A 21,400-nucleotide genomic window follows, 5' to 3' on the forward strand; every position below is an offset into this window, starting at 1 on the left:
TTCAACTAAGTTCACTATTGCAAAAATATTATATATATATATATATATATATAAATATATATATGTATATATACATATATACATATATATATAAATATATATATGTATATATGTATATATATACATATATATGTGTGTGTGTGTGTGTGTGCGTGTGTGTGTGTGTGTGTGTGTGTGTGTGTGCGTGTGTGCGTGTGTGTGTGTGTGTGTGTGTGTGTGTGTGTGTGTGTGTGTGTGTGTGTGTGTGTGTGTGTGTGTGTGTCCGTCCCCCAGAACATTTTGGAGGTTCTGTCGGAAGTGAGAATTTATGCTTCTTCTGACAGGAGACTCAGTCAGACGTTACGAGCAGACCCTCACAACACGTTTGGGCCTGCCTGGTCTAACCGGCATCCTCCCCCACCAACGGAGTCAGCTCACCACCAGGTGGTGGTCAGTTGACAGCTCCGCCCCTCTCTTCACCCGAGTGTCCCAAGACATGTGGACGCAGGTCAGATGAGACAACAATAAAGTCGATCATCGAGCTGCGGCCTAAGGTATCCTGGTGCCAAGAGCACATATGGACGCCTTGATGTTTGAACATGGTGTTCATTATGGACAACCCGTGACGAGCACATTAGCCCAATAACAAAACACCGCTCAGAATCAGATCAGGGGGGCCGTTTCTCTCCACCACACCTCTCCAGGTCTCACTGGAGATATTTTATCTTATATATTTTTCTGTCATATATATAATAATACACCTCTGTTAATATGTCATTCAATCACCATTGTAAGGTTATGAAGTTCATTGTTTTCAACTCCATACAGCTGCCCCCTGGGCACAATAACACCGTGTAGAAAAACCAAGGTCGGGTGTTCCTCAGACTGTTTACATTCCAGGAGAAGAGTCCGAAGGAGAAGAAGAAGCTTTACTTAATCAAAGTACTTTATTTGTGATTAAAATTATTAAGCAAAACAGATGATGATCAACAATAATCAAGTGAATGATCTGTGAAATAAATATGTCATGAATTATGTTTAATGAAACCAGGACTACGGCACAGACATACTGATCCTCATCTCCATAGAAATGCATGACACATTGTTCCAACCAATCAGAGCTTTCGGCTGCCGCAGGAGAATCTGGTGTTGACTTCAAGTGTCCAATCCACTTTACTCCAACTTATCAACAATTCAGAGATATAAAACAAGGCAACGCCATTTTAAGCTGAGTTCCATTTTGACTTCAGTTCTATTCAACATCATCCAAAAGAAAAGCACAGCCTGTCCAGATGTGTTTTCTTCTCTAAACTAAGAAATGTGAAACGGGAGATTTTCGTCGTTTAACAACCAGACGACGTCCTTTCAAAATAAGAGCACCTGCTGACGCCGACGAACGGTACCGGGGTCGACCCTCCAGACGGGCTTTGAAACGTTGCGACCGCTGCACCGACAGCTCCAGCGTACATCCGAGGTTCTTGGACCTGGCATTTCCTGATCTACCTGGGAGACCCCCACTGGGTACGTACACGGCAAAATAGCGGCTCATGTCATCACTTTATAAGCCTCGTGATATCTAGTCATAACAAAGACGACCGGATTCCTTTACGTCAGCCTAGAGAATCTGAACCAAACACACACACACACACACGCACCAACACAACATCCGAATCCATTCTCATCCATCACAGAGTAGTCCTGGTAGATTGTTTAGAATTTATAATTCAGAAATTAAAGATTCTCAAACGATCCCATCTCTCTCTCTTTTATTGTCTCAAAGTCAATACAGAGTGTTTAATTAAACTCCCTGATGATAAAAACAGCCTATTCTTCTGTTTATAAAAAGTGAACTACTAACAGTGTATTAAAATACAACTTTAGATAGATACATCACTTTGATTCCGTTACACCATTTATCAGACAGACTATTACCGCAATGGACCAAGTGAGGAAGAACGAATGCTGCAAAATCTGTGCAGCGCCATGCAGCATGGCATGTTCATAAGGCACACCATTGCAGTAACATCATGCCGATTTGCTGGCACGGTGTGTCTTGTAAAAAGGGCTATTGCGTGATTTCACTTCTAATGCTTCAAGCATGTGTGGGGTTCCTCTGGGTTTTTGGTTGGCTTGTTGTTTTCATTGTCACGTTTTCATTAAACATGGGTGTCATTTTCACTGCTATGCAGATAACACCCAAGTATACAGCCCCTTTAAGAGAGGCCACCATGAGTCATTGAATTCTCCCTCAGAATGTCTAGGTGAGGTTAGACAATGCATGTTCTCAACCCTAACCCTTATTTTCAATGAAAATAAGACAGAAGTTGTGGTTTTTGGCCATGGTGCTTCATCTGGGGACTGTGCGGTTGACCATGGTTTGCTGGCCCCTTTTTTTGAAACCTAATGTGACATCCCTGGGTGTCATATTGGACAAGGATCTTACCTGTGACCGGCAAATCAGTGTACGCAGAGAGCACTGAGAGGTGGAGACACCCCGGGACTGGTTGCTAATCCTAACCCTGTAATTCAGTATACCACGTCTTATCTCTCTTGTCTTCTGTTGGTGCAAAATGCAGCTGCACATCTGCTCACTGGCTTCACTGCACTGGTTGCACATTCATTTTCTAATCCAGTTGAAGGTGCTTTTCTGGGCTTTAAATCTCTCCATGATCTTGCTCTGAGTGACCTCTGCACTCCCCTTCACGGTCTCTGAGGTCAGCTGATAGGATGCTATCTTGTCTTGTTTTAAATCTCTCAAGAAAATGCATTGTTATGCTTTGGCTTTTAACAAGGCACGAGATCTTTTGTTTTTCTTAGATTTTATGTTATTTTAATATGTGTTTTTTTTTTATTCATTCAATTTTAGTTCCGTGAAGCACTTGGGTCTGTTTTATAATGTTGTAAGGTGCAATACAAATAAAGCTGGCTTGATCTGGCTTAGCTTTAAAGTCATCTGTCAACAGCTACTGGGCAGAAACAGCTGAACACTTTCATTATGAACCAAGTAAACCTACCTGTGTATGCTTGCGTGAAGGCAAAGCCTTGCAGACCGACAGCCTCAGTAACCACGGTGATATTGTACAGTGTCCCTGGCAGCAGGTCAGTCAGTTCTGCAGAGGTGGTGGTATTCTTCGCACTGATGTTCCTTAAGGAAACTTGATTCTGATCCACCAGCAGGACTCTAAGGTTCTCTATGTGTCCTCTGCCAGCTTTCCATGACACAACAAGACGGTCTGAGGACAAGGACGTTGCTTCCAGGTTTTCCACAACTGAAGGAGCTGCAGGGGAACAAAAAAGGAACCAGCTGGGACTGTAAACATTCTGCAGCAGCATAGAGCTGTATGGAGGTACAAGTGGTGCAGAATTATTTGTGCCTAATAACTGGAAACCTGGAGTCAGAGAAAATCCAGAAAATATTTTATCATTCACAAGTACTAATTTGTCCATTTTAAAAAATGCGGAAATGCATAAACACACAACGGTAAATACACTATCGCGGATCGCAAACATGGCTGCAAATGGTGGCAGGACAGCCCAGAAGAGTGCAACGCCCTCTGTTGTCGTGGCAGTGAAGTGTTTTTTTAATTGGGGCAAGAAGCATACAAATACAGTACAGGCCAGAAGTGTGGACACACCTTCTCATTCAGTGTGTTGTCTTTATCTTCATGACCATTGGGAGATTCCCACTGAAGGCGTCAAAACTATGAATGAACACATGAGGAGTTATGTACTTAACCAGAAAACGTGAAATAATTGAAAACATGTTTTATATTCTTTTTTCTTCAAAGTAGCCACCCTTTACTCGGATTACTGCTTTACACACTCTTGGCATTCTCCTGATGAGCTTCAAGAGATAGTCACCTGAAATGGTTTTCCAACAGTCCCACGAGTTCCCAGAGGCGTTTAGCACTTGTTGGCCCCTTTGTAAACGGTCATGAAAATAACGAAAACACATTGAATGAGAAGGTGTGTCCAAACCTTTGGCCTGTACTGTAGATGGAGAATGTGCGATTTAGCAGGACATCGCCTGGCTCGCCACTGCCAGATAAATTAGCCTATTAATTACAGCAGTTGGAGGTTTGTGCCACTGTTGCTACTCTTCAGTGCAGCTAGTGGGACCACTGGCACACTGAGCTGAGAGAAGTGAGCAATCCGGTTCAGAATGGCAACTGTATGGTTACACATACAGTCCCAGCAACACTGGAGCAACGGACCCTCACCAAAACAACAGGCCTCTAAGAATGATCTGTACATAAAATGAATTTTAGTTAGTGTACAGATTTGGTAGCACAAAAAAGATGCATCGACTAAACAACAAAGGGAGGCCATATGGAACTCAGCCACGCCATGGAAATGTGCAAAACACGTATTTCTTTAAAGGGGCATTGTGGAAGTTTGACAGCCAAAACATGTAAAGAAATAATAAATTTCTTCTTCATACATTCTCCTGCAGTGCCCTGGTCCTGTAGAATGAGCCCTGGCATTTTTACTGTGATTAACTGTTTTTCTGGAAAATCACAGAAAAAGAGAGATGCTCGGGTCGAGCAGGCTGCTTCATGCGCGTTCACGCTCAGGCATAGCCCGTAGCATTTGCTATCCGTAGCTTTAGCAGCAGAGAGAGAGGCAGTGCCACTTTGTCGCTATTCCTAATGCCTAGTGACAAAGCTAGCTACATTTCTGAGGACCCTTAGCTACTTTCTGTAGAACATTCTTCTAGATATTTCCTGCAAATTAGCAACAAAATAGCCATTTTCGCTTTGAACCGTTCTCTGAACATTGTTTCAGCTGTCATCAAGGATATAAATGTTATAGATTCAATGGATGTCACTGGTGCTCCAGCTCACCTAGTAAGACATTGGACTCTCATGTAGAAGTCTTGGGTTCGATTCTGGATGTGAACATAGTTTATTTAGAGGTTCTTTTTTTACATTAATGGTATATTTTTTTTTACAGTAAGATGCCCAAATTTCGCCGAACAGCATTGAATTCACAGATAAAAAAGATGTGGGTTCAACTTTCATTTTGGAACAATTTTTCAAGCAAGGGAAGGGAATGATCTGAGCACGCAGGAGGACTGACACATCATAAACCTTTGTCGGCTGTGCTGAAGAGAAAGGTACAGAACCAAATTATTTAATTAATTAGCTGCGTGTTCTCCTGTCCTCTGTCCTCCGGGCCACACACACACACACACACACACACACACACACACACACACACACACACACACACACACACACACACACACACACACACACACACACAGGACTGTCTCAGCTGTTATTTTCGTTAAGGAGTGTGCACGTATAGCATGCGCGCCTCGTGCAAGAGCCTACTACTGAAGCTGCCGTTACGCTTTTGGCCTGAGGGGGCAATCGCGAGCATAAAAATTCTAAACTCCGTAAAGTCCCTTTAAAATACTGACACCCGTTCGGTTCATCCTTTCAACTTGGCCCGAAGACTGGGGCCGGTAACCAATGTGGAAATAGGTGAGGTGAAGTGAGTTCCCCTGTCCGAGTTAACACACATGGAGAGACCAAACTTAGAGATGATGTGATTCATCAACAGGACAGCAGTTGTTTGCGCTGCGTCGTCAGATGCTGGTAAACATTCAGCCCATTTTGTGAATGCACAGGTCACGCTCAAGAAGTATTTGCTACCCTTGCTGGACTGGGTCAGGGGGCCCCACCCAATCAAATTGCAGGTCAGACCACTGTGTGGATGGTCCCCTGCTCTGATGAGGAGCTCTGTGGATGTGGTTTGATGGCTGAAATTGACAACAAACTAAACAGCTCTGGATGTGGTCTGAGATGTCTCAATGCAACCCCGGCCTGTAAGCAACCTGTCTCAGGGCACCGAACGTGGCCTTGACGCCTTTGTGTCCAGCCGAAGGAGAGTCATGAGCGTGTGCGATCATACCTCCCCTTAGGGACATCGGCGCCACCAGTACCGGCAATGACGGAGGCTTGGAGGTGTGCGTTAGCAACCCTCCAACCATTCTCAGTGTGACTTGAACACAAAAGAGAGCTCAGAGCTCAGGAACGGAGTCGAGCTTGATAGAAGACGGTAGATATTGTTGGATCAGAAAGGTACAGGACCATCCTGCTGATAGCAGGGTCCTGGGATTGAAGACTGACAAGGTTGTTCTCAGAAAAGACCGGTCGAACGGACACAAAACCATCAGATGGTTGAGGGGCGGACGCATTGGCAGCCTGAGCCCAAGTCACGGCACTCACGCGGGGTGGGTCTGACTTGGAAAAAACAGTCAGGGAGTCACAAGGGGTTAAAGGACCATGGGGTACTGACAGCCTCACCTTGTTAGGCTAGAGAGTCTGTAAAGTTGTTCATTTTCTTGTCAGTTCCCGGTGCACTGGAATGCCCTTTGACTTAACGGCAATAGATGTGCATGTCATGTGAGGACACCAGGGCATCACATGTCATGAAACAGTCTCGTTGTTTAACAGGCTTCTGGTTGGACGTTAAGAGCCCGTTACTTTTCCAAGAGGGAAGTTGGCAGGTAAAACTGAGATGTGCGTAGTCCGAGTCGGTGCAGATCACCAGCTCGCGGACGCCATGATCAGCAGCAAGTTGCAGCACTGTCAGTATTCCAGCTACCTCTGTGAACTGTGAGGTCTGAGGACCCAACTGGTAGCACCAAGAGTCCTTCTGGTCAGCGTGTAGCCAAATGACACCCAGGCCTTTCTAGGTTCAGCACCGTGTCAAAAGCAGCTGCCATCAACGTACACAGTTGGCAAATCCACACAGAGAGCTTGGTTGAAGTAGTGGTGGTTGAGGTTCAGCAGGGTCTGGGGAGGGTGAGCTGGCAGGGCTGACAGCAATGCTGGCACGCAGCCAGACCCATGCCAAAAGGACTTCGACAGTTCTGGGTGTAGCGCACCTCAATGTCAAAGCTCTGGAGAGCAAGCAGCCATGACGCAATGTGTGCGTTGGTCCCCACACCATCTCTGATGTGTTGACTGTTCAGAAAGGTCACTGTCTGATGTTGAGTTTCAACAATGGTTTTTCTGTCCACCGTAGTAGGAGAAATGTTTAACCACCCACATGGTGAATAGCAAAGCTTTTTCACAGTCAGAGTATTTTAACTCAGGACTGGTCAAGATCTTGCTAGCATAGGCTACGACACGCCTGTCACAGTCGTACACCTGATAGAGACCGGCACTCAAGCAGTGGGTAGAGAACCCGACTTCAAGATGGAACTCTTTGTCACAATCAGAAAGCGCCAGACACGGAGCCGAGCACAATGCAGCCTTTATGTCATCCATGGCCTGCTGCTGCTCAGTCCACCCGAGAGGCACGTCCTTTTTCAGCAAGGCAGTCAGAGGTCTCGCCATCTCAGCGCAGTGTTCCACGAACTGGCAAGAGTAGTTGCACACACTCAGAAAACTCAGAAGTTCAGAGACGTTTGTTAGAGCTTTGATGTCGGGCTGATCACCGGGGCTGGGTGATCCTGGCGCCAACATCCAAATGGCCAGGCTGGTGCCCATAGCACACACACACACACACACACACACACACACACACACACACACACACACACACACAGGCACATACACACGTACACCCACACACACAAGCACTCTTTGCAAACCCTGGCCTGATGTGAACAGTGGAGCAACGAGCAGCACACAGACTTTGTGAGTGATCCGCTTTGCGGCGCTTTGCGGCGGGTGTGTTCCGGGCGTCAGCCATTGTCAGCTAAATGTCTACGGAGCTGCGAAACTACTGTTTTCTCCAGGATTTTTGAGAGAAACAGGAGATCGGTTGTAACATATTAAGGTGAGCCGGATCAGCCCTCGGCCTCTTCAGTGCAGGACGAATCATGGTAGATTTCAATAACTGATGAAGCATGCCAGTTGGGAGAGAGGAATAGATAATAGAAACTATAAGCCGGAGCAAGGCTGACACGGAGGTTTTAAGCAGGAATGTAGGGATGGGATGATGATGCCAGGTGGACGCTTAGTTTGGAGTTGTGAATAAGTTCTGCAATCTCAGAGGCTGAAGGAAGCTTAAACTCTGAGAACATGGACATGAATAGCAGAGGAATCCAGGCCCTGGTGAATATTCATGATCTTCATTAAAAATGCCATTAATGGGTCACAGAATTCATCAGAATAACAGTGTGAGGGCAAGGAGTCTGGGGGACCTGAAAGGGACTTGAGCAGAGAAAGAAGAGTTGCCTTGGTTTGAAGCAAAATAACTAGTTTTAGCTTGCCCTATACAAACTTTATAAAGATGCGTGTGACATAAATATAGATCCTTGTGAACATCAAGCCTGGTCTTTTTATAGAGGCGCTCCAGTTTCCGGCCCTTAGCCTGCATTGCATGCAGTACTGGTGTAAACCAGGGAGCCGTTTGTAACAAAGAGACCGCCCTGGATTTCATAGGGGCAACAGAGTTTAGCAACTGGAGCAAGTCATCATTATAGAAGGCAACCAAGTCAACAGGGGGGTAATCTGCAAACACACCCATTAAACTATTAATGCAGGAAGGAAAACAGTCCAGGTCAATGTTTTTTAATGTACGATGGGAAATAAGATGAGACGTTTCATGCGAGGGATACGTTAAATCTAAGCAGAAAATGGTCAGAAAAAACAAGTTAATCTGTAGAACAGTCACTAGGAACCAGCCCAGAACAACAGTTCAAGTCCAAGGTGACCACTAACGTGTGTGGGAGATTCATAAATTGTTCAAATCCCAAACTATCCATTAAAGAAACAAAGTCTCTAGTTGCAGGCACGTGACTACAGTCCAAATGAAAATGAAAATCACCAAACACACGCACATTCGGATATAGAGATAAAAATTGTGCCACAAATAGAGAAATTTCATCCAAAACACCTTTAACCAACTTCAGAGCCCAACAATGGTGGGACTTGAGCCTGAACTTTGACCGGCAGTTACCAGATTACTTTTGCAAGGTGACTGGCAGCACTGTTGGGGACAGAAAGCTGATTGGTTGATAAAGTCTGAGGGTGTAAAACTACTGTAGACGAATCCTTTTCTGTTTTTATTGATGTTGAAGGTCAAAGGGCAGAATGGGTGTTTCAAATCCAACATCATGCACTAAATGTGAAAATAGATACAATGATTTTTTTATTTGAGTGTAAACTGACTGAGTTCCATCCCTGTAGGTCCCAAAAAAGAAAATAGAATCATCTTTGTCATGCGGATGAGTCCTTACCTGAACGCACTACGCCAAAGCTCTTCTCTCCATCCTTCTTAGAGATCACCATCAGCTGGTTTAACGTTCCTGGTTCTAGCTCTGTCACTTTACAGATGAATACAGATTCAGCATGTCCCTCTGGGGTGCAGTGGACAGCATTCGACCGGAAGCCAGTGGTTGGGACAACGATGAGGTTCGGTGACAAACAAGCAGCAGTGAGTCGAACCACTGCTGAGTCTGAGCTGGACCTGATCTCTGTCAGCTTTACAGAACATCTGGGCCTCACCACAGTCTGGACCTGGCACGGCAGAAACAACCGGTGATAGCAAACAGCCAAACCCAGGATGATTTCAATCATTCAAAGGGGTTCAAATGAAGGCAGCTGGACTTCTTTGGTTTCTTGAAGATGTTTTGCTTCTCATCAGAGGAGCTTTGTCAGTTGTGACTGCAATATGGGAGGGTCAAACTTATAAACTATAGCTTTCTGTTGTTGCTTAAGGAGCAGAAACTCCCTCTGAATACCCCTCCTCCCTAAACCCTGATGAGTTTTTTCATGTTGTTGTGTCCCATTGTGTTAGAATGGTTGATTTGATTAGATGCAGGAAGGTGTGACCTGGACTGAAACTTTGGAGTTAGATTCAGAGCTGCATTAAAGGTGCTGGAAAGGTGAACCTGAGTCCTCCTCCTCTGTTTCATGCAAAGTTGTCCTGTTTGTCATAGATAGCTTCCTGTGCTCCTTTACAGCGTGCCTTGAAGCTGCAAAGACTTCTGAATGCCATACTATGGTGGTCCTAAATACACACAGCAAGATGTTGCGTAAAACTGCCGCCGCGTTGAACGAACTACGTTTATTCATCTGGGTCGATTACGCCCACACCCAGCTGCTGACCACTGGCCTGTCCGACTGTATTCTGGGAGTTAGTGCTTCTATAGACACCCTCCTCATGGGGAGGATTCCTCCATATCTTGTTTTTCTGGCTGTGGTTTGAGACGCGCATAGCAGGACTATGAATGGAAATGGGATTTCCCTTCAAACTCACCTAGCTGTCTTGTTGGGCACTTCGAGTAGACCCGATGCTAGAGAACTAGCGTTCATCATCACCTTACAGGTCGTGTCCCCAGAGGACATCTACTGACTGAAGCACATGGCCAATGTTGGCAACTGGGTGGATGCTACTCATGTCAAAGTACATGTGCCGCCTGTGGTCGCTGTTCACGGTGACACTCCGGACATCCTCCTGGTTCCTGACCTGCACGTGTGCTCTCTCACTCGTGTGTTCTCTCACTCATGTGCTCTCTCACTCGTGTGTTCTCTCACTCGTGTGCTCTCTCATTCATGTGTTCTCTCACTCATGTGCTCTCTCACTCATGTGCTCTCTCACTCGAGTGTTCTTCCACTCGTGTTCTCTCACTCCTGTGTTCCCTCAGTCGTGTGTTCTCTCACTCGTGTACTCTCTCACTCGTGTGCTCTCTCACTCGTGTTCTCTCACTCGTGTGTTCTCTCACACTTGTGCTCTCTCACTCGTGTGTTCTCTCACTCGTGTTCTCTCACTCGTGTGTTCTCTCACTCGTGTTCTCTCACTCGTGTTCTCTCACTCGTGTGTTCTCTCACTCGTGTTCTCTCACTCGTGTGCTCTCTCACACTTGTGTTTTCTCACTCGTGTGCTCTCTCACTGTGTGCTCTCTCACTTGTGTGATTTCTCACTTGTGTGTCCTCTCACTTGTGTGTTCTCTCACTCGTGTGCTCTCTCACTCATGTGCTCTCTCACTCGTGTGCTCTCTCACTCGTGTGCTCTCTCACTCATGTGCTCTCTCACTCGTGTGCTCTCTCACTCATGTGCTCTCTCACTCGTGTGCTCTCTCACTCAAGTGTTCTCTCACTCGTGTGTTCTCTCACTGTGTGCTCTCTCACTTGTGTGATTTCTCACTAGTGTGTTCTCTCACTTGTGTGTTCTCTCACTCGTGTGCTCTCTCACTCGAGTGCTCTCTCACTCATGTGTTCTCTCACTCGTGTGTTCTCTCACTCATGTGCTCTCTCACTCGAGTGCTCTTCCACTCGTGTTCTCTCACTCGTGTTCCCTCAGTCGTGTGTTCTCTCACTGTGTGCTCTCTTACTTGTGTGATTTCTCACTCGTGTGTTCTCTCACTTGTGTGTTCTCTCACTTGTGTGTTCTCTCACTCGTGTGCTCTCTCACTTGTGTGCTCTCTCACTCGTGTGCTCTCTCACTCGTGTGATTTCTCACTCGTGTGTTCTCTCACTCGTGTGCTCTCTCACTCGTGTGCTCTCTCACTCGTGTGTTCTCTCACTCGTGTGCTCTCTCACTCGTGTGATTTCTCACTCGTGTGTTCTCTCACTCGTGTGCTCTCTCACTCGTGTGACTTCTCACTCGTGTGTTCTCTCACTCGTGTGCTCTCTCACTTGTGTGTTCTCTCACTTGTGTGCTCTCTCACTCGTGTGTTCTCTCACTCGTGTGCTCTCTCACTCGTGTGATTTCTCACTCGTGTGTTCTCTCACTCGTGTGCTCTCTCACTTGTGTGCTCTCTCACTCGTGTGTTCTCTCACTCGTGTGCTCTCTCACTCGTGTGATTTCTCACTCGTGTGTTCTCTCACTCGTGTGCTCTCTCACTTGTGTGCTCTCTCACTTGTGTGATTTCTCACTCTTGTGTTCTCTCACTCGTGTGCTCTCTCACTCGTGTGCTCTCTCACTCTCTCACTCGTGTGTTCTCTCACTCGTGTGTTCTCTCACTCGTTCGTTCTCTCACTCGTGTGTTCTCTCACTCGTGTGTTCTCTCACTCGTGTGCTCTCACTCGTGTGTTCTCTCACTCGTGTGCTCTCTCACTCGTGTGTTCTCTCACTCGTGTGCTCTCTCACTCGTGTGTTCTCTCACTGAATGTTCACTCACTTGTGTGTTCTCTCACTCGTGTGCTCTCTCACTCGTGTGTTCTCTCACTTGTGTGATTTCTCACTCGTGTGTTCTCTCACTTGTGTGATTTCTCACTCGTGTGTTCTCTCACTCGTGTGCTCTCTCACTCATGTGCTCTTTCACTTGTGTGCTCTCACTCTCATGTGCTCTCTCACTCGTGTGTTCTCACACTCGTGTGTTCTCTCACTCGTGTGTTCTCTCACTCGTGTGTTCTCTCACTCGTGTGCTCTCTCACTCGTGTGTTCTCTCACTCGTGTGCTCTCTCACTCGTGTGCTCTCTCACTCGTGTGCTCTCTCACACTTGTGATGTCATATAACATACAGACTTGGTTGGCTTTGATGATGTCATGCTGTGGGTTTCTAAAGATCTGAGGTGACGACTTGTTTCATGACAGCAATAAGCGGCTAAATCTGCTAACAGTTAAGATAAATCGAAATTCCATTTTATATTTTTATTTTCAATTTTTAGCTTTTAACATTTCTGACTTTTGCAGTCAGATACAAAAGTGTGTGTTTTGGGTGTGTTTTTAAATCTCTCCATGGACTGGCTTCACAATACACAGATGATCCACGACCACCTACACTCCTGTCAGAATCATGAGGTCCAGTTCCTGTTTAATAAAACAAAAGCCCGTCTGGAGACCCGTGGAGGTAGAGCATCATCAGTGGCTGGTCCTGGGCTCTGAATCAGCCTTCCAATACAACTAAGGACCTCTCATAGTTTGGAGTATTTGAAGTCTTTACTTAAAATGCATTGCTTTGATCTGTGTAGCTTTTCTTTTACCTTTTATCTACTTTTACTGTGGTTTTATTACTTGACTTTGTCATTTTATTCATGGGTTTATTATTTCTTTGGGTGTGTTTTTTTGTGGCTGCATTGTCATATACAGTACTTTGGGTTGAGTGAGCAAAAGTATACGTGCTTTACAATTAAAGCTGACCCTTCTTTGACCTTGAGATTGGAAATGTACAATGTGTGGGTCTCCAGACCAGAATCTACTTTTTGACACCCATTAAAAAGTGAAATGAAAATCATCATAAGACCTCAAAAGCATTGTCCTCACATAAACTGAAGAACAGACAAAGAAGACCTTAGTGGATCCTAAGAGCACTGATGTTGAAGCGTCCAGAGAACATGGTAGGAAAGGAAAACAAGCAGAAGAATCTATATTTATATTAAAGATGAAGAACAAACATTAAATTGTGAAGTGACCCTAAATCTCATCACTCAGAAATCTACAGATTTCCCCAAAATGAGGTGGTATTTAGGATGATAAGTTAAACATATTCAAGCAACAATTGAAGAAGTCCTGTTGCATTTTTTGTGGTTTAAAATTTGGAACATATGTATAACTATGAAAATTAAAACATGTTGAAACAGTTTACCTGTTTGTAATTTTGGTTTAAGAAGTTTTCAAAAATGATAAAACTTGCAACAATCAGGCAGTGTACTCACAGGTGTGGTGGAGCGAGCAGCAGGTGAAACGGTTCTGCTTGAGGTTCTGGTGGAGATGCTGGCAGGGTACAGTGGTGTAGTTTTGACAGTAGTCATCCAACCTGCTGAGGGAGTGGTTGCTGTAGGTGTAGTAGGGGTTGTAGGTACTGTTGTCAGTGTAATAGCAGGTCTATTAGCTGGTGTTATGGAAGGTGCAGTAGCAGGTTTTGCAGCAGGTGTAGTAGCAGGTGTTACTGTCTGTGATGTAGCAGGTGTTACTATGAGTGTAGTAGGTGTTAATGTAGGTGTTACTGTGGGTGTAGTAGCAGGTGTTACTGTTGGTGTAGTACCAGGTGTTACTGTGGATGTAGTAGCAGGTGTTACTGTGGGTGTAGTAGGTGTTACTGTGGGTGTAGTAGCAGGTGTTACTGTGAGTGTAGTAGCAGGTGTTACTCTGGGTGTAGTAGTAGGCTTTACTGTGGGTGTAGTAGCAGGTGTTATTGAGGGTGTAGTAGTAGGCGTTACTGTGGGTGTAGTAGCAGATGTTACAGAGGATATAGTAGCTAGTGTTACTGTGGGTGTAGTAGTAGGTGTTACTGTGGGTGTAGTAGCCATTGTTACTGTGGATGTAGTAACTATTGTTACTTTAGGTGTAGTATGTGTTACTGTAGGTGAAGCAGTAGGTGTTACTGTGGGTGTAGTAGCAGATGTTACTGTGAATGTACCAGCAGGTGTTACTGTGGGTGTAGTAGCAGGTGTTACTGTGGGTGTAGTAGCAGGTGTTACTGTGGGTGTAGTAACAGGTGTTACTGCAGGTGTAGTAGCAGGTGTTACTGTGGGTGTGGTATATGTTACTGTGGGTGTAGTAGCAGGTGTTACAGTGGATGTTACTTTAGGTGTAGTATGTGTTACTGTGGATGTACCAGTAGGTGTTACTGTGGGTGTAGTAGCAGATGTTACTGTGAATGTACCAGCAGGTGTTACTGTGGGTGTAGTAGCAGGTGTTACTGTGGGTGTAGTAGCAGGTGTTACTGTGGGTGTAGTAACAGGTGTTACTGCAGGTGTAGTAGCAGGTGTTACTGTGGGTATAGTAGCAGGTGTTACTGTGGGTGTAGTAACAGGTGTTACTGTGGGTGTAGTAACAGGTGTTACTGTGGGTGTGGTATGTGTTACTGTGGGTGTAGTAGCAGGTGCTACTGTGGGTGTAGTATGTGTTACTGTGGATGTACCAGTAGGTGTTACTGTGGGTGCAGTATTTACTGTGGGTGCAGTATGGGTTATCGTGGGTGTAGTAGAAACCATTGCTACAGATGTAGAAGAAAGTGTTTCTGCAGGTGCCGTAGCAGGTATTGCAGTAGTGGTTTCTGCAGGTATAGCAAATGATGCTGCAGGTGTAGTAGCATATGTTACCGTGGGTGTAATAGTAGGTGTTACTGCCCCTGTGGAAGCATGTGTGAGTGGTGATGTGCCTGTCTCTGTCATAATTCTTCTTGCAGGTTTGAGGTGAGACTTGACAGATGGGACATCTACAGCAGGGGGAGCTGAGGTATATATGTCCTTATCAGAAGATTGAGGTGTTGTTGACTCAGAAACAGCAGCTCCAGACAAGTAACCAGATGGAACTGTGGCCATCTTTGTTTCGCCCATGCTCGTCAGCGGAGGACCTGTAGGGAAAATCAGACGTATGGTTCTCCTCCATGTTGAATTCTGCTGGTTTTCATGTGGAGAGGCCGATGTGTTGGGCCCTTCTGACTGCACTGATGCTGCTTCTATCTTGAGCTGTGGCTGTCTTATTTCTGATGTTCTGTCTGGCTTGTCTGATTGGTCAGTGGTGAGCACTGCTGGACTGGGTGAGAGTGATAGCTGTGTGACTGAAGATGAAGCATCTGGATGCAAATCTGGTGGTCTGGTGGTATTCACATGAGTCAAAACGGTTTCAGATGGTGAACTGTGGATGTTGGAGGTTCTGGAGGGTTTAGTGGTTCTGTGAGTTCTGTTCATGTTAGCAAATGGCTCAGTAGTGATGGCTGTGGGAGGACTGCTGACATCATCAGTGCTGTAGAGCTCCACCAGTTCATGTTCGGGTGGATGAAAAATGGAAGAGGACGTTGTGTCTGAAAATCAGAAGAGCCTTAGTGATGAACATGGTATTCTCATTTAGAAAAGAAAATGTGCATTTTTCAGATAAACATTAATTTAGTAAAATATGTTATGATATGGGAGATAAGTGCTGTTTATCGTCACTGTAGCATGAATAGCGAAAAACATTTTATAAGCTCTGGATTCAGTAGCGACACATAGTGGACATACAGGGTACTACAATAGAAAACCAGATAGTAAAACATTCAGACTGTCACAGAGAAGTAACTGGGGGCATGGCCAGTGGAGGGTTACAGATTTGGAAGCCTAATGATTTGTTTTAACTTCGACCTGTAGCACCCGCGGGGGAGGGGGGGGTCACTTTGAAAAGTACCGGCTCTTTGATAGAGTCTGCCGGGGGGGGGGGGGGGGGGGGGGGGGGGGCAATGAGTTCTCCACCGCTAAGAATCAGATCAGAATCAGATCAGAATCAGATCAGGATTGAAGAAATTATCTCAGTTTGGTAGAAATTAATTTATTCTACCCATATTTAATTTATTTCCCAAAGGTAAAATCTGAACACGAACCTAGAAACGGGGTAGAGGATGAGAAGATATGTTCAAGACACTTTGTGTGTGTGTGTGTGTGTGTGTGTGTGTGTGTGTGTGTGTGTGTGTGTGTGTGTGTGTGTGTGTGTGTGTGTGTGTACACTAATCTAATCATCTTAAGACAAGTTTTTCTCCTAGGACTGCATGACTATTTGTGGGTATCCATCCGGGTGTCTGCAGCTTCCAGAAACGTGTTTTGGTTTTTGTTCAAAGAGACAGAATAAGGTTAGACTAGGGGTCGGCAATCCTGGTCCTCCATTGTTAGGGTTCGGCTATCCAGCATGTTTTAGTTGGTTCTCTGCTTGATCACAGCTGATGGTAATCAGGTGATTCAGCGGAGAAACAACTAGAACATTCTGGATAGCAGCTCATGCGGAGTTGCCCACCCCTGGGTTAGAAGGACAAAGGTAGTCCGTAAACTTCTATATATATTTGGCATCTCTGAAAATTTTAAACCACAAAGTGTTTCACAATAAAATAAATGCGGGGAAAGTCCTCATCAGCCATTCAAAAACAGAACTAATTAGATCTGTTTGTAAATATAAGGAAGTGACCAGATCACTAAACCAGAGGGGTTCTGTTCAGTCCAGTAACATCAGCTGTGAAATGGACAATAATCACTGGTAACTACAAATAAACACCTTAAATGATCCAAATCCATTCCACCTTTTTAGAATTCTTCACAACTCATGGAAGAAATTAAGCTGGAAGTCAACAATGGATGTTGGACACCAACAAGAACACAAGTTAATCTGGATCAGAACCAGTAGCAGCATTACTTACATAGACAGCAGAATCCTAGCAGTAGAACCAGGGTAACCATGTTCCTCGGCTGCTCTCCGTGCCAACGATGAGTCCAACTGAACGACTGAAGGGAAGTGGGTCTGGGAGGAAAACGGGTTGCAACACAACTTCCTCCTATTCAACGGGATGCTCCAGCTGCAGCAGGAAATTCTTCAAGTTCAGGAATTCTACCGAACATCCAGCTGAGATCCATGAAAGGATCCGCAAATGCTTCTGTCACCTCACAGTTCTGGAGAGAGAGAGAGAGAGAGAGTGTGTGTGTGTGTGTGTGTGTGTGTGTGTGTGTGTGTGTGTGTGTGTGTGCGTGCGTGCATGCGTGCGTGCATGTGTGCTGTACTAAAACTCTGCTCTTGGACTGAAGTGGACTCGGTGGGACCTGAACTGAACCAGGTCCTGAGGTCTGAGGAACCTCCATGTTTGAATCCATCAGGTGAAACATTCTTCAGAGCTTGGATCTGTTTGCACTCAGAGCATTGGCTGGTGGAGGAAATGAAGCTTTTGAACAACAGTGTCAAAATCCACATCCTGCTCTTATCTTCTGGCTGACTGACAACCATTGATCCAGCTGGACAGGACCTCCTCGTTATGCCGGCATCCTGTCCTGGTCAGGAGGAAGGGGAGGACAGAGGAAGACCTGGTCCTCCACCCTCTACATCCTGCCTGCAGCTAAGATGATTAGTCTCTGCTGATCTGTTTCAGTCTCTTTTACAAGATCAACAGTTTTATTGCAAAATAAAACAATCAGCTAACAAAACAGAACCCTGGCAGACTTCAGGACACGGGTTCGGGCTTTAGGCAGACAAGAGCAGAGATGATCATCACTGACTGAATGTGCAGCTTTCTATCATCTCTTTGGGGGTGGGGCATAAAACACAGAGGCGGAGCCAGTGACCATTGTCTGTTTTTGCTTTCTTGCACAAAAGCATAATTTGCACATTTTCACACTTTTTATTTTGATTTTAATATTTAGGCATTTGTTTTTTACTGTTTTGGAGCTGAGAGAAAAAATCAGTTTGAGATAAAGAATGATTTTATTCTATGCTAAAGAGTCAGAATGTTATGGTACCGCTCAGTGGGAGAAACACGCGACCCATCCAATGACAAACAAACGCGGCTGTGCCATGCAACCAGCTGATTGGCTGCTTGGAATGTCCTGCCTCTTCATTGGTCTGGCTGTGTGCCGCCAGGTTTTTATCTTAACCCTATATGAAAGACCATTTTGTTTCTCTCACTCTGTTTTAGACGAATAACCAGAAACAGAAAGCAGCTCATCTGTAGGTTCTGTTTAAGACGCGTTCAGAGGTGTGTTCCCAGTACCCGCCCAACCAGGACACACACCCTCACACAGCCTTCCATTATAACCTGTGTAACAAAAATATAATAGGGTGTTTTTTTAAATATGAATAAAATCAGGTAAAGTTAGTCATGGCCTCACGTTTACGGCACCAGCACCTGTTACAAGGGCGTCAGGAGGACATGTAGGTCCTCTCTCTCTCTCTCTCTCTCTCTCTCTCTCTCTCTCTCTCTCTCTCTCTCTCTCTCTCTCTCTCTCTCTCTCTCTCTCTCTCTCTCTCTCTCTCTCTCTCTCTCTCTCTCTCTCTCTCTCTCTCTCTCTCTCTCTCTCTCTCTCTCTCTCTCTCTCTCTCTCTCTCTCTCTCTCTCTCTCTCTCTCTCTCTCTCTCTCTCTCTCTCTCTCTCTCTCTCTCTCTCTCTCTCTCTCTCTCTCTCTCTCTCTCTCTCTGCTAAAGTTAACGGGTATTAACAAGCATTACACTGATGAAACTCTGTGCAGGGTTCTTGAACACAGGTGGAAAAAGGACAACTTACACATTACCCTGACCTAATAAAGAAACTGTACAGTGCCATAAACTCTGCTGCACCTTTGACCCGGACACCATCTCTGTATGAGTTCAGAGAGCCTGAAAAAGATCCAGATATCAGGTTGATCATCATGTCTTCAGCGATAGCTAGCCTGAACCCTCTGGACCTCCAGAAGACTGCCTACCCCCTAAACTAGCTGGGATCCTACCAGGGCTTGCCCCTCTGCTCTGAACATGGTCATCAGGAGCATTTCCTGTGGCGGAGTCCGCTGTCCAAACTTCCTTTTTATTATAGTTTTTTGAATACGTGGTTCATAACCAACTGACCTGGAGGATCACGGCCTTTTGGTTTGTTTCGGTCTGGTTTCAGGCCATCACAGCACCAGTTCGACTACAACTAACCAGTTTGTCAATAAATACAAATAATAAGGCATAAAAATGTTCATCTCCTCCTGGTATTTAGAGACTTATGAGATGATAATAGGATCTCCCAACCTGAACAATTAAACATTTAATTAACTAAACATCCATTAAGGGTTTGGTGTAACGAGTGTTCTTGTGTTTGGAGCAAACCGGTTCCACCTGGTTACCCAAGACTGCTGAAGTGGCGTATCACAAGTTCTGGTCAGGTTCTCACGGGAAAGATCTGAGGGAACCGATATCATTTGCACCGTCTGAAAAGAAATGGCACAAATGATTTGATTTACTCTTTTCTGGAATGTTCTAGTGCTGCAAGGGTCTGATGTCCCTGTGGTGTAACACATGTAGGTGTCGTTGGTTTGGCTTTAACAACACTCACGGCCTGGTTGGGGTGCCATCTTCAGGGATGAAGACTCTGATGCTGTCTGACGGTTCTGGATCTCAACAGAATAACAGAAAAAATGAAGCAAGAGAAAAGTGGATTCTTCACTTTGGTTTTAATGAGATGAATTACAGCAGAAAAGCTTCACACGAACAAATCTACGTCATACAGACATCAACCCAGCCTGTAGGTTCAGTTACCACCATCTGCCCAGCACACACACACACCTTATCTGACCTATTAACACATGTAATTAGTAGATCAAGAGGCTCCGCCTCCTCCTGTAGTTAGAAGGTCCAGCCATGTTTTGTTTCTGGAACCAGATTCTGAAACAACCAGCAGAGGCTGAGCACTCTGCACCAATCAGCTGTTAGAGACGGGCCAGGGCCTTTAGGGTTCAAATATCTGGATGTCAGGTGATACCTGAACATCCAGCAGCAAGGTGACCACATACGGACAAGAGATGAACTATGAAGCCAGATCTTTTAAGGAAGGGGATGATGATGGAGAGTCTGTTTTTGAAAGCAGCTGGATCACCATGGCAACATGGGCTGGCTGGGCTCAGACAAAACGGATGAATGAGGTTCTGCTGGAAGGTTATTGTCACAGCTACTTTAAGAAATTTGAAGATAAAGGAAGAAACGTGTTGAATTTCTTTTGACAGCTCAGGTGTGTGTGTGTGTTTTGTTTTCTAATAAGTGTTCAAGCATTCACTATGAAGAAACAGAGTTAGAGTTCTATAGCTTTCCTGTGCAGAACTGTACCAAATCAGCAGCTGGAGTCTGTACGTGTCAGGGGAATTATACCAGGGATGAGCGTTTGATGGAGCTCCAACACGGGACTCCGTAGTCCTGCTGGGGGACTTCAGTGCTCATGTTGGCACTGACAGTGTTGAAGAACGGTCCACCCAACCTAAATCTGACTGAAACAAATCCTCGAATAGTTCAAACGATTGGACTCATTAAATTTCTCTAATTGTTTTTATGATTCGAAGCTTCAAACGGCACACCACAGTCTGAAAACACTTTACTGGTACAGAATGTGGCCATCTAGGTGCTGTGGAGGAAACAGAAGCCAGGAAAGACACAGACTGTTTTAAAAGGCAGAAACGCTCCAGAGTTAGGGCTCAGTGAAGCATAAATCAGGTGGTGAGCAGGCGTTTGCTGCTCCTAAAGGATGGAACACGCTCCCGCTGCCCGTCCGTCTGGCGCCCTCGCTACGTTTTAGATCGGTCCTAAAACCGCTATGTTAAAATGGACTTTCGTCGTTGATCTCTAGGGGAATTTTATATTTTCTTGACTGGACAACAGCAGCTCAGGAGGGACAGCGGGTTGTTCCGGAATTGCAAGGTTGCAAGTTAGATACCAGCTCCTACTAAAGAATGCTGCTGTTGTGTCCTTGGGCAAGACACAACCCACCTTGCCTACTGATGGTGTTCAGAGGGAGTTCAACAGCCTCACCTCTGTCAGTGTGCCCCAGGGCAGCTGTGGCTACATCGTAGCTCATCACCACCACTTGATCGTGAGCGTGCTACCTGCTAGCATTAGCATTAGCCAATCTGTAGTTTCACTCTACCAGTGAGGCTCTAAAAAAACTAAAGGATGACTAAACTGTACAGGCAAAATAAACAACCCATCAACCCGTGTATGTGTAATGTCTGCAGCTGCAGCGGTGTGGGGTGGAGCTGCAGCGGTGTGGGGCGGAGCTGCAGCGGTGTGGGGTGGAGCTGCAGCAGTGTGGGGTGGAGATGGAGCTGCAGCTGCA

At 45.5% G+C, this 21,400-nt stretch overlaps 1 protein-coding gene across 3 annotated transcripts in view; it reads right to left on the reverse strand.

Annotated features, from left to right (window-relative positions):
- LOC107389097 (receptor-type tyrosine-protein phosphatase beta) overlaps nt 1-17,201 on the reverse strand; it is a 56,712-nt gene extending 39,511 nt beyond the window's left edge. For all 3 annotated transcript variants that reach the window (XM_015964993.3, XM_070550471.1, XM_070550470.1), the window contains exons 1-4: nt 16,994-17,201; nt 13,545-15,637; nt 9,182-9,461; nt 2,994-3,257 (exon numbers count right to left, since the gene is read on the reverse strand). In XM_015964993.3, the coding sequence (XP_015820479.3) occupies nt 2,994-3,257; nt 9,182-9,461; nt 13,545-15,637; nt 16,994-17,033 (2,677 nt within the window). In that variant the 5' untranslated portion in view covers nt 17,034-17,201. The remainder of the gene's footprint in view (nt 1-2,993; nt 3,258-9,181; nt 9,462-13,544; nt 15,638-16,993) is intronic.
- Nucleotides 17,202-21,400: the final 4,199 nt, after the last annotated feature.

The sequence above is a fragment of the Nothobranchius furzeri genome, chromosome 4, assembly GCF_043380555.1.
Source record: "Nothobranchius furzeri strain GRZ-AD chromosome 4, NfurGRZ-RIMD1, whole genome shotgun sequence".
NCBI classification, from domain to species: Eukaryota; Metazoa; Chordata; class Actinopteri; order Cyprinodontiformes; family Nothobranchiidae; genus Nothobranchius; species Nothobranchius furzeri.